Consider the following 12682-nt stretch of genomic DNA (forward strand, 5'->3'; position numbering starts at 1 on the left):
GTCAGCCATGTCTTCTGGAACTCTACGGGGAGGTCCGGGTTCCCTAGATTTATCGGCTGAGGTGGACTGAGAGGCTACGTTTCGCAAACAGGACAGGGAGAACAGAGCTGGTGGTTCAAATGCACTGCAGTTGCCGCTGCCAGTACTGATGATAAAGCCCTGTCGCATGCTTGGCGCGTTGCCGTCACCAGCCGGGCCGTCCACAATTTTGCCTTTCTAGGCAGTGGGAAATTGCTACCGCCGCCCTTTCGCAATGTGGCAATCCCACTCGCGAGTTAGCCACTCAGAACGTGAGCGCTATGACATTACGCACACTCAATAAACAGGTGTGTGCACAAGAAGTACGCTACTCGATAATAAGCATTCAATGCTATGTTGGACAGCGAGCGAAGCCTAAGACAGTGACAGAGAGTGGTGCTGTGGGATAACTATGTTATTAGAGCGGTAGGGGTAGACTACAGACGGCTCTACTATGTGGTAGCAGTGGGCTCGATTGTTTTTGACGGGTCTGCCTCCGCGACAAGCTCGGGATAGAGGAGAAGGCTACCGAGTCTCGGGGGTGCCTTACGGTCGATGAATTCCATGGAGGTAGGGAGCTTGTCGCATGCAAGACGAAGCGCTACGTGGATGCGAAGGGGAGCGACAGCATTTAAGAAGGCTTACTGGCGTTCACATAGACGGACACATACCTTCTCGTGCCAGCTCCTCACGGATGGGAGCGCCTCCCAGTTCAAAGAGGACACGTCCTGGCGCGACGCTATGAGGAGAAGCATGAGGATAGCGATAGCAGCATACGTGACGTGCGACGTACCGAGTCGCCCAGAACTCGAAAGAACCCTTACCCTTACCCATACGGGTCTCATTACCCTATATAAGATATATCTATTCACACTTCACTGTTTCGTTTGCACCAGGCGAAGACTACGAACCTTAATGCAGACCGGGATGTCGGGGAAGACCCGCATGTATACCTTCGCGCCCTTGATTGGCTTTAGCTTCCTCCGCAACGCCTCGTCTGCACTCTTCAGCTGCTTCGCAGTAATGCGCATCCCATTTCCCTTCACACGAATGCCCCATTCGCCATACGCGAGCGTCGTGCCCTTCGTCGAGCCGCCAACCGGGATGGGCAAGACGCCCTTGTGTCTCTTGATGAACTTGACTTGCCGCGGGGCGAGTTGATGCCGTTGGCGTGCGAACACCAACGACGCAGGCGACAAGGCCAGCGAGGGAGCATTGAGAGCAGCCCCAAAGGGTGATGACCACGTCGAGGGCCTCACGGCCGCCAGCAGAGACCGGGCAGATGGCAGAGAGAACATGGAGGACGTGTGCTTATGTAAGCGGCGCGAATTCACGAAGGACTCTTGATCGCGCCGTGCGCGCCTCTTGTCACTCTGTCTAGTGCGGCCACCCAAAACATTTACAGTCCCTGCTTGTCTCTCATCCGACTTGCTTTGTGCCATCATGAGCATGAGGCACCGGCTTCCACCTACCATGAAGCACCTCGTTGTCAGGCGCGCCACCCCTGACGCGCGGAACCTCGTGCTCCAGCTCATACGCGAGCACCAGTCGGGTCTCACGATCCAAGAGCTCTACAAACAGAGCATGGACTACCAGCAGAAAAACCTCACCAACACAGTCGAGGATGCGGACCAGGACTACGTTATCCCCTCTATGAGGTGCGCCGTGGTCCCGTCACGTTCCGCTCGGACATGCTCGCTCACACATACGCTGCATGCACGTCGCACAGGTACCTGAAGAAGGTCGTCCTCCCCGAGCTGGCGGACGCGGGACAGGTCGAGAAGGTCCACCTGAAACGGACGCTCTCCGCCGAGGAGGCGGACAAGCTACACATTGGCCTGGTCAAGTCCAAAAAAACAACACTTCTCGCTGGACAGCCGCAGTGGCTCTGGTTATGGCAGCTCAAGGCGAAAGAGCCGGAACAACCACCAAAGCCAGAGAAGAAGCCGTTCGGGGCGGAGGTGGGCGTCGGGGAAGACTTCTCGCATCTGAACAAGCGCAGGCAGAGGGCGAGGGTGGAGAAGGTCGTGCGGGACGTGCAGTGGATGAGGGAGCTTGAGAAGGTGAAAAAGGAGGCGAGGGTGCGCGCTTCATGACTCGGTGAGTTTCGTGGCGCGAACTGGCTAGGATGGATGATTAAACGTCATGCCACAGGCTGATGTTGTGCTATACCTTACTACATTCCTATGTTAATCGGTTCCTCCCGCTTCATCTTCTTCGTTCACGTCGACAGATGTCCATCTGTGCGTCGGCGCCAGTATGTTAGGTATGCTCAAGACGACCAGGCTATTCTGACTGTTTGAGGAAGCCTTGCGCCGCTGTCACTCAAGCATGTATTTTTTTTTGCAGACTATAGATGTCTGCTTCCGGACGCGCGCAGAGCCCAGGCGCTTGGAATACGCGATAGTCGCTAACGCCTGTGTTTTCGTTCGCGTCCACGGTCCTATCGCAGGTTCTATGTGGAATATGTTCCCGAGGTCGCTCGCATCAGACTTGGTGCATGCTGCCCCACGTACTACCGTTCAAACCCGTCCTAATATCTATGGAATATGCCGGGACCTCCTCCAGTATGAAGACATGTAAGGTCCGTAGCGCAGCAAGTCGAGAATACGGCGAGGTCGGGATGTTTCTTTGCATCCTTGGTTGCGCCTGGCCTCTCTTCAAGATTGATGATCACGCCAGGGTTGTTGCGCAAAAACTCTAGGACCTAGCCGTGCAGGGGAGCCGTCCTTCGTTCTTTCTTGCACTCGACTGAATGGCTGGAAAAAAGGATGACCACGTCCGCGGCCACGATCCACGCAAGTCTTCCGTTTCCTTCCCGAACAGGTTATCCTTGACCGCAACCATGTCTTGGACGCGGTCGCGGTGGGACTGCGAGGGAGACCAGACTCTCATGAAGCCCTCATCACCGTCTCATCCACGCGAAACTCTTCGGCTTTCCAGGAACCTTGAATCGAAGCGCAAGCAAGGCGCGATCAGTAGGCCAGACCCCGCCTGGCATCATCACGACCCGCCCAGACCAACTTCTGCCATCTTCAAGAACATATAACCTGCTTGTCTCGCAGGAGGAGGGATGACCCGCAGGATAGCGCATCCCTATTGCGCCGCCAAGGGTCATGCGGACAGTGCCGTACATCGAAGTCGTACCAAAATATCAAGGGCGTTCGGTCGGTTCGTGAACATTCATCGTCTTCCGGATGGATCCCCGCTATAGTCGTCCAGACCCTGCTGCAGGAAGGTCGATGGCCTTGACCCGACTCCCGCATGCGTCGCCCGTGGTGTCCGAGGGGAAAGTCTGTCAGCCATGGTGGCTTGGGCGCACATGGACAACCCTTTTGCAGGTACCTTCCGAGACTTCACAAACGAACACGGTTGCAGAGACATTCGAGTCTTGTGCATCTCATCTACCACGACGTTTATGGGACTTGCAACAAGCCACCCACAGCCGGCAGGCTCTTGCGACGGTTGGTGGCCCCTTCCCAGATCGTCGCCTTAGATCTTCGAGCGTCGGGATCATACCAGGTCGGCGGCGACCACGAACATTGCCGACCCCGGGCCCTAGACAGCCCTAGGCGTTTCGTCGCCAGTCGGGCGCCGCGCGCGGGGGAAGGAAGAGCGGCGATCATGAGGTGTCGAAAACGCTATGTAGCATCCCGGATGTCACACCAGAACACATCCCCGATAAGTATAATGAGCTCACGTCTACTCCAGATATTAGCATGTCTCCCGACTGGATCTCAGCATGGGCTTTCGCCACGATGCTGCAGGACCAACGATCTTGCCTCTAGCGCACCAACTGATTGTCCCGGGCAGCGAAGCCGTGGAGCAGTGTAGGCTGTGGGTCATCCGCTCAGAGATTTCTTGACTGATAATGAGAGCCAGACACCCGTGCGAAGGTTCGTGGATTTGCTGGCGCATCGAGTTGCCAGATGTCGGAAGAGGAACAGCTTCTTTGGTGCCAACAGTCTCCCATTACCGACGCCACACGGGTAGCACTCTCTACACGTAAGGCGCTCTCGAAGAACCACCAAGCCGGTTTACATTCCCGGGCATTGCTTCCGCTGTTACGCTGTTGATATCGAAGCGAAGATCTGTTAGTATCTGGCGGCGCAATATCACCCAATCCGTCCAGGTCCGTAGGCTCCTTTCTCCTCATTGATAGTGGCCACTGTATGCTGAGTCTTGAGCATGAACCCTGTTGCGTTATAGAATGCTTTACCCCGATTGCTGCTCCTCTTCCTGATCGTCGGACGAGATGCATCTTATGGTCCAAATAGAACGAAATTGACTCGTCACACGAAGAGGACAACGGATCACGATGCCGGGAACGAAGAACGAAGGAATTATGCCCAAGGGAGCCTACACCCTAGCCTCCTGCGTCCCGGGTATAGTCGCGAGACTACACCGCCGACGCCTGACGTCTCGTGCATCTCAGCAACCTATTCAAATTACATCCGCAGTGATTCCGCCAGCGGGCCCTTGATGAGCTGTCTTCCACACGCCCAGTATGCTTAGAGCGTGCACAGCCTTCTGGCAGAGCAATGACAAGAAAGGGAGCTTTGGCACTTCTTTCCGGTACTCATGATAAGTTTGAGCTAAAACTTACTCATCACCACCCCCCGAGTAGGCACATGCTCTCAAACTTCGGCAACCGATACTTTCGGTAGCCACGAATCATCCCCCATAGTAGGCTGTGCGATTAGCTCGGTCCGCACAAGACAATGACAATCTGCGTGTCGCATCCATGAACCACATACTGCATTCCCATAGACACGCCATCAAGTGGTAAGCCCACGCTTCTGGCGCCGGTCACCGCCCTAAGACCGCATTCTTGCCTGATGAATATCTCAGCAGGAGGCTCGTGTTTTTATAGACGTGCGGATTACGAAGATACAGCAGATTCAGCAACACGGTTACGCACCCCGAGGCGTTTAGACCAGAAGCAGCTTAGATCATTCCGAATTTTCAACACGAAATACAGATACGTCAAACGTCTCTAATCTCACAGGAGAAGGCTTGACGGAGCCGTTGCGATCGTGGGACGAGACACGCTTATGCCTCCATCAGCTTCTCGCTCACCATATACCCTGCTTCTGCAGTCCCCTCGATGGCTACACAACGTCACGGCGAACGTGTCCGCACGTCGGTGTACCTCTCGATGGACATCTCCGTAGAGCCTATCATCCTAACTCCCAACAATCTCCTGCTGCCGACGTCAATTTATACCGCCGCGCTCAACGTAAGGCGCTCTGGCCCTTCCACATATACAGAAAACCTTCTGGCCACAGGGGATCAATAAGAGTATACTGCCTTTGTTGGTCGACCTGCGCCCGCCGTTCTTATCCTGAGCTCACCACTCATCACATATGAGTAAAGCGTCGACCTCCTCCTCGTCCTCAGCACCATGCAGAATCTACGGCCGATGGATCAATCAAGAGATGGTCGTACCCCCAGATCAGCACACCCCCATCCTCGTTCACGTCTACGACATACCCATCCCCCCGTCGAAGCCGCTTACCGTTGGACTCCGCGTACAACTCATCGGCCTCTCTCCAACATCATATCACAACCGCGACTTCTGCCATGCCTCCCCACATTACGACACATACGACCCGCAGATCGAGGGCGAGGTCGTCGCGCTCAAGTCGCTTGGCAAGTCTGTCGTCGAGTACGTCATCAAAAACGAGCGGCCGGGCAAAGTGCACTATGCGTACATCGCGGTGCGCTACCTCCCCGGGGTCACCGCGAAGATGGGGCTGTGGGAGACGACGTGCCACTGGATGTTCTCGCATGACATGCGTGATTGCAGGCCGGTCGCGTATGAGGCAGATGCGCGTGTAGCGGACAACTTACCCGCATCTCCGACTCCTCCAGTGCGCTTCACGTACCCCAACCCGGAGTCGGCAGACACGCTCATGGTCGGCGTGAGGGTAGGGAGGGAGACCAGAGGTGGACCCAAGAGAACTCCCCCACGAGACGACCGGGGTAGTAGTACAGACAGTTTGCGTTGGCCTTCGGATACGGATACGGACACGGAAACGGATACGAAGACGACAACACGGCATGCATAGCACTAGCTTGGTTCTCGGACAGGGACAAGACGAGAATACCACACGATGTAATAGTGATACTGTATAAAGGCACCTGAATTAATTTAATTGTGATACACGCAACAAATAGCATTCCTAACCATTCGCTGGTATGATTCCATAGACCAGAGACAACGACAACGAAAGCGACACTGTTGACGATGTTTAACGTCCCACGTCGGGCTCCAAAAGGCTCCGTTGACCACGATATAAAGTCAACGTCACTCAGAACAACTCCTCCTCCTCCGGCTTCCAGTTCTTCGCCTGGTCCCAGTAGCCAGCCAACTTATGGCCGAGCGCCTCCTTGGCCATCGCGTCCGTCGGGCAGCTCTTCGGCTTGAAGTTGTTGAACGCGCGGTCGCGCAGCTGACCCTCCCACACCAGCCAGCACTCGTTGTCTTCCAGTGACACCTGCCCGTCCGCGCCGCTATCGGCAGCGACGACTTTGCCCTTCCCCTTCCCACCGCCCTCGCCCTCCTCGTCCTCAGCAAGCTCGACATCCTCGTTGCCACGTTCACGTGATGCCTCGGTCCAGGCAATACGGTGAAGCATTAGACGTTTGTACTGGCGAATGAACTTGGCGGCGCCCTCGACGTAGACCATGCTGAAGTGGGGGTTGAAGATGCACACGCCGGTCAGGTTCATCTGCTCGGCATTCTTGCGAACCTTGAAGCGGTGCGATGGGTCCGAGAGCGTCTTCACCCTATTCAAGCGCACGTCAGTACTCGAGGCGCGCAGGAAAGGAGTTGAAGGCGCAGCGGTATGTACGCACTTGAAGACGGCACCGTAGATGCCCTTCTTCTCTTCCTCGGTCTTCTTGGTTTCGATCTTCTCGCGCCGCTGCTCGTCTGTAAGTTTGCGCTCTGCGTTCGCCTTCTCGTGCTGATGCTTGCGCATGGCGACCTCTCGCCTGACACGAGCTTCGACACGGGTCGGGTCTTGCACCGCGTCCGAGGTCAAGACTTTCATCAGGTTTGCCAAGCGGACTGCAACAACACCACTGTGTCAGACGGGAAAGGTGAGCAACGGAGGACATCAACGTACCCTTGGGGGGATCGGGAGGAATAAGACCCATCCGGATCCGATCGCGCTTGTCCTGCAGCTCGGCCTGCCGTCGTTGCTTTCGCATCTTCTTTTGCTCCTTCTTGGTGAGCTTAAGCGGCTTGTGCGTGGGCTTATTCTTGTCGCCAGGCGCGGGAATGGGGATGGGATGTTGGATGTACAGGGTGATCGGCGATTTGCCATTTCGAATGTTCAGATTTGCCAAACCCTGCTCCAGGTCGCTGTACGACTTGCTCGGCAATAGCGCTGCGTCCCACCACTCCGCCTCAGGAGGTGCATCTCTCTGCAAGAACCATACGACCTTAGCACCCGCCGTACCACCTACAGGATTCGCGAGTCCACGCACCCTTATGTTCTTCTCAAGCGTCTCAAATTCGGTGTCTAGACCGGCCTTCTTGGCGCTTTCCGCGATACGCTGCTTGAGCTGCTCGAGTTGGGCCTCCTGCCTAACCTGATTCGCAATCTGCACGTACTTGCCCTTGGGGTTAAAGCGGAACTGCCGTCCGACACGCTCTTTCGGTGCACCCTCGAACCCACTTTCGGCGGCAGGTGTAGCAGCGGCGGAGGCGTAGGGGTTCGTCTTCGTTTCTATCGGAACCACAGGAGTCGGAGCGGGGGGAGGTGTTGGGGCATTACGGACGTTGGCCTTGATGGACGCGAACTTCGGCTGCATGGGCTTGTATCGATCCTTCTTCGACTGAGGAAGTGTAGGTGTATTGTCGAGCAGCAGAGGGTGGGCAGCCATCTTGAGACCAGCGCCTTGCTGAGTGGGTTCGGGAGTTACGACGTTGCTATTTTTCTTCTTCCCCTGCTGAGGAACAGACTATGGGTGGGGTGAATCAGCACGATCAAGTCTGCGACTATGACAAGGCATGGGCTACGACGCACCATGTACGGGTTGTCCTTCACAGCCAACTTGCTCTGGGCTTCCGCTACACGCCTCTTTGCCTCAGCAATACGGCGCGCCATGTCATCCGGGATAGGAGGGGAGGGTGATGCTGCAGCAGAAGCAGAAGCAGACGCGGAGACCGACGCGGCGGCGGACACCACGGGAGGACGGGGGGCGGCGGAAGGAGTAGCAGACGCGCCCTTCTTCATGGCCGCAATCTTCGCCGCGATCTCTGCCCTCTTCTGGGCAATGAGCGCATCCGCTGACAGCTGTTGTTGCATGCATTGATGAGGGTGGTGCCACGCAGAACGATGAATCAACTCACCGCTGGACCTGAAGGCGTGCCATTGGAATGAGTCTGAACGGGCACAAGAGGGTTATAGCGCAAACGTAAGGCATCATAAGAAGCATATTCACCTTCACGAGACAGAGGAATGGGACTCACGGCATCGCTGCAACGAGACGGGCATTAGATGACTGTGCACGATGTTAGCTGACCATGCGCACCTTCTCGGTCTTTTAGCTGTACTAGCGTCTCCATTGCCTTCGTATCCGCGTTTCCTGTCGCTCATGACGCCTGGAGCGGGCAGGAGGAGAACTCGAGGATGTGGGCGAGAGCGAGAACGTGGAGCGCTCGTCGAGGCCACATAACGGTCGTGTTTGTACCAATAAGTATAAGTGGGGTTATTAGGCGTTACTTTTGACATATTGCACAGAAATGTTGTCAAATGCCGGAGGCGGCCCACTTGCCGAAACCCTGCAGTCCTTCGCTGCATCTTGTCCCTTCCCCTCGCCATGGCTCCTCGTCGACACCGCTCCGTTTCCAATGTACAAAACCCACAGAACTCTCCCGCACCTCCACAACGCACCTTCACACCCTCAGTAAACAACTCACAACGACAACTCGGCATGATTCCTGCTGTCTACCAGAGCAACATGAAGGTCCTACTTCGACGGGAACCTACCATAACGGCTATCATCGACCAGTTCAGCCACGTCTGTCTTTACCATCACAATGGGCAGAAATGGGAGAAACATGGATATGAAGGGAGCATGTTTCTATTCGAGAAGTATGTTGTGTTCAATCGCGCGAACTTCTCGATTTCCCGGACTAAGGCTAGTCTGCAGATCCACATATCCTCCTTATGGTTTCTACATCCTCAACCGCATGGGGACTGACGATTATGTCCGACCAATCTACCCCGAAGATGACATGGAGATCATTGGGGATTACCTGATGTGTCGCTTCTACCCCGACTTCACAAAGACCCGGCTAGACATGGGTCTCCCCTACCCGATCCCTCCAGAGCATCGCGCAACCTTCGACATGGAGCTGCTCAGGCGTCTCCCTCCAGAAGAGCTCACGAAGAACCAGGACAAGGAGAAAAAGGGTCGTTCGACTACTCTTGGTCTATGGATGTTCGCAACGGATGCACGGGAGCCTTTGAAGGAGGTTATGATGAGGTACGTGTCGTTTCCTCAAGTCAACCCCTCCACATTGTTTTGCTTGTACGGACTACCGCGTCATCATGCGGGCATCTGTGTTGTATTCCATCTTTTGTTCTATTCCTCAAGTATGTCGTGCTTAATATGAGCGCCTCAATGAACACCCGAGTCGTGTGTGGTCGTACTTCGAGGGCATGGCGGGGCTCGGAAATCATGATGGCTTTTCGATTGTATCACGATGTGTGCCCTCGCATATGCTCATCTTAGTCATAGATTGCACTCGCACGTTAAGCAAGGACTACCCTACCCCGAGGAATACCGATACGGTCCTGGCCGTCCTCCACCGCCTAATCCACACTTACGAACCGAGAGCCGTGCGTCAAATCAAGCCTCCGCAGGTACGTGAGTGCTCTTTTGCAGTGGTATGTATGCTCAGTATGTAGGGAGCTATGGCGACCGCGCACCTAGCGCTGTAGCGACGAACGGCACACCAGTCAATCCTGCGGTCCAATCTGGTGGTGCTGCGGCTCCTGCTGCTGCTGCGACTCCCGCCGCCTCAAGCTCAGAGCTCGACAAGCTTTTTGCTAAACTGATCACCCCTTCCCCGTCTGTGAATGTTCCGCCTGCTGCCGCAGCAGCCGAGCCACCGAAAAACATTCACGACTTGTTCGCAGCCCTCAGCGGGAACAGCTCAGCGACCAAGAACGCTCCCGCTCTCCCACCGGCGTCTGTGCCCGCCGTCGAGCCGTCCCCACAGACTGGTATCGCCCTGCTCGACTCGATTTTTGCTTCCGTTTTGCCATCCGGACCCTCCTCTACTGCCATCGCCCAGCCCACGGGACCCTTGCCTCCTCGGCCTGAAGAGATCGTCATCGTCTCCCCGAAACCGACGTCCTCGGCTTTGCCGCAGATCCTAAACCAAGACGTCATCTCGTCACTGCTTGGTCTCGCACCTGATTCCCGAGCATCATCCGCCGCACCGAGTTCCGTTGGATCGCGTAGATCTGCTCAGCATAGATACGAAGGCGACAACGAGTTCAGCGAGGGCGACCAGACATCAGATGGCGAGCCTCGCAGATACAATCCTCGCCCGGGCGCGAAGTCAGGCAAGGGCATGCCAATCTTCGCTGCCCCACAAGCACCTTCATCCGAGTCAGAACCTGAAACAAGCACGGTCAACGGTTCGCGGCGTGTCCCGGGCGACGTCACGCCCCGTCCTCCAGCGGGTGGCGTGAAGTTGCCTCCTATGTCCCCCCCGCAGTTCCAACAGCAGCGAACTGCGACCCCGAACGCCAACACAAATGGCAAGGTGCCACTGACCGGTGCTGCAGCACAATCTCCTGCACCCGGGTCCGCTTCCGCCCCGCGGCAACGCACTTTGGTGCCCTTCGAGGCCAATTCAGACCTGTGGCCGTACCCCCGTGCGCCGCTTGACGACCGCTCGTTCGAGAACGATGACGTCGTGGAGCTCGACTTCTCCGACACGCGCGCGCTGAGCGATCCCGCGATCTTCTCGTCGCGCCTCAAGGACAAAAAGGAGAAGAAGGACAAGAGGGAGCGGAAGGGCCGCAGGGAGCACGAGAGGGAGAAGGCAGAGAAGGCGGACAGGGAGAAGGCGGAGATCGAGAAAGGATGGGACATCCCGACGCAGACGCAGGTTCAGCCTCCCTACCAGGCTGCTGCTACGGGGCCTGTTGCCGAGGCTGCGAAGGCGCACGCTGGAGGGCCAAAGGCTCCCGCACTCACCAAGAACGGGAAATCCGCTGGTGTGAACGGTTCAGGAGCGGTGAACGGTGTTTTGGCAGCAAGCCAGGATCAAGCGCCGGATACCGTCGCTGCGAAAGACGCTATCTTAAATGCACTGTTGGGGAAGGGGCCTGCCCAGCCGGATATTGGGAGAAACGAGTTCATTCGCGAGCTCCTCACCCTCATTCATGTGAGTCTATGTAATCCTTTGTTGCTATGCGCATCACACTGACAGTTTTACGCAGACCGACTCACAGTTCGTTGATAAGCTATATCAAGACTACCTCTCTCGTTCCGCCTGATTCGCCCCTCACACTATCTTCGATCATCACCGTCGTTTCTTGGTAGACCACTACTTGTTTCATGCTTTTCTGTTGCATGTCGGCACATCGTTCGAATATCTGCCCGACTCGAGCTCACTCTCCCTTTGTGTTTCATATGCGCATGCTCAGACCATTGTCTCTGACCTCATCCCTTATCATTTTGTTGTATCGCTCCCACGCTCACTCGCTCTTCGTGATGTTTTGCGTCTTCACCGCTATCCTCTTACGGGGCTCATCCTGTCACTGTATCGCATCGCTATGAAAGAGTACCACATTCGCTTGTCGAATATCATGTCGTCAGAATACCTCGTGCGCATGGCATTCAAGCGCTCTAGGTACAATCATCAGAGCACAGCCACATACTCAACGCTTGGTGGCTAGGCTAGCCCGCGCGTTCGTGTGAGTCGACATGGTCATCTGCAGATCATAAGTCGTAGCTCCGATGTATATGTGGCATTCCACCTGATTGCGATCTGAGGTGTCACTTTCTTAAAGAGAGCCTAAGTATCAACTATCCGGGTCGCTGTATCGAGTCCGGACGTATCATTAGCTTGCGGGGGATCAAGAGAGATATAAAGAGGCGTTTGCAATGATGAGCGACATTCTCTATCAGTATAATGTAGAGCATATCAACGTTATACATGCAACGCACGATCGATAGGTCAACAACTTCCTGAGAAGTAATTGTGGTAGGTTCAGCGTGGGATCTGCGGGTGTGTTGATATCGTAAACATTGCTTCTCCAAAAGTGCTGCTACTGTGTGTAAGAAAGCGATGCTGTTACTGCGCAGAGCCAAATATCTAGTCTATAACCACCAGCAGTCCATTCATGTAATACTACATAACAATACGGAACGGCACGACCGAGTAAGATACATACAAATGGGTGTTGAACAGGCGCTGGTTTACACAGCTTGCCTAACACAGCCGTCACAAGATATGGAACGGCACAGCCGGTTACTGCAATAACCGAGGCTGTACTACTCATGTGGTACACACACAGCTTCGCTGTGTACGCACTGCTTCTCTGTGCGACTGTGCATCCTGGGAATGTACTGTATAGTACTACGTAGCCACAGATGTACAGTAGTATATATAGGGGACCTCTGT

The 12682-nt window shown here is 55.4% G+C and overlaps 5 protein-coding genes across 5 annotated transcripts; 3 read left to right on the top strand and 2 right to left on the bottom strand.

Annotated features, from left to right (window-relative positions):
* Nucleotides 1-339: 339 nt before the first annotated feature.
* DICSQDRAFT_89904 (mitochondrial ribosomal protein L16) lies at nucleotides 340-1316 on the bottom strand (the record flags this gene model as incomplete). Its single annotated transcript, XM_007368198.1, has 4 exons — nucleotides 340-619; nucleotides 690-757; nucleotides 812-867; nucleotides 912-1316. The coding sequence occupies 4 exons, from the start codon at nucleotides 1314-1316 to the stop codon at nucleotides 471-473; spliced, it is 678 nt and encodes a 225-aa protein (XP_007368260.1). The 3' UTR covers nucleotides 340-470.
* Nucleotides 1317-1401: 85 nt separating this feature from the next.
* Nucleotides 1402-2222, top strand: DICSQDRAFT_138856 (uncharacterized protein). Its single transcript, XM_007368199.1, has 3 exons — nucleotides 1402-1676; nucleotides 1748-2118; nucleotides 2173-2222. The coding sequence occupies exons 1-2, from the start codon at nucleotides 1492-1494 to the stop codon at nucleotides 2112-2114; spliced, it is 552 nt and encodes a 183-aa protein (XP_007368261.1). The 5' UTR covers nucleotides 1402-1491; the 3' UTR covers nucleotides 2115-2118; nucleotides 2173-2222.
* Nucleotides 2223-5384: 3162 nt separating this feature from the next.
* DICSQDRAFT_128544 (uncharacterized protein) lies at nucleotides 5385-6089 on the top strand (the record flags this gene model as incomplete). The annotated part of the gene is made up of 1 exon (XM_007368200.1): nucleotides 5385-6089. The coding sequence occupies one exon, from the start codon at nucleotides 5385-5387 to the stop codon at nucleotides 6087-6089; it is 705 nt and encodes a 234-aa protein (XP_007368262.1).
* A 243-nt stretch (nucleotides 6090-6332) lies between these two features.
* Nucleotides 6333-8339, bottom strand: DICSQDRAFT_172458 (PRP3-domain-containing protein; the record flags this gene model as incomplete). Its single annotated transcript, XM_007368201.1, has 4 exons — nucleotides 6333-6810; nucleotides 6880-7093; nucleotides 7152-7992; nucleotides 8058-8339. 4 exons carry the CDS (start codon nucleotides 8337-8339, stop codon nucleotides 6333-6335), a joined length of 1815 nt encoding a protein of 604 aa, XP_007368263.1.
* A 561-nt stretch (nucleotides 8340-8900) lies between these two features.
* DICSQDRAFT_138858 (uncharacterized protein) lies at nucleotides 8901-11810 on the top strand. The gene is made up of 5 exons (XM_007368202.1): nucleotides 8901-9128; nucleotides 9187-9522; nucleotides 9778-9902; nucleotides 9948-11440; nucleotides 11496-11810. The coding sequence occupies exons 1-5, from the start codon at nucleotides 8968-8970 to the stop codon at nucleotides 11550-11552; spliced, it is 2172 nt and encodes a 723-aa protein (XP_007368264.1). The 5' UTR covers nucleotides 8901-8967; the 3' UTR covers nucleotides 11553-11810.
* Nucleotides 11811-12682: the final 872 nt, after the last annotated feature.

The sequence above is a fragment of the Dichomitus squalens genome (genome assembly GCF_000275845.1).
Source record: "Dichomitus squalens LYAD-421 SS1 unplaced genomic scaffold DICSQscaffold_33, whole genome shotgun sequence".
NCBI lineage: Eukaryota > Fungi > Basidiomycota > Agaricomycetes > Polyporales > Polyporaceae > Dichomitus > Dichomitus squalens.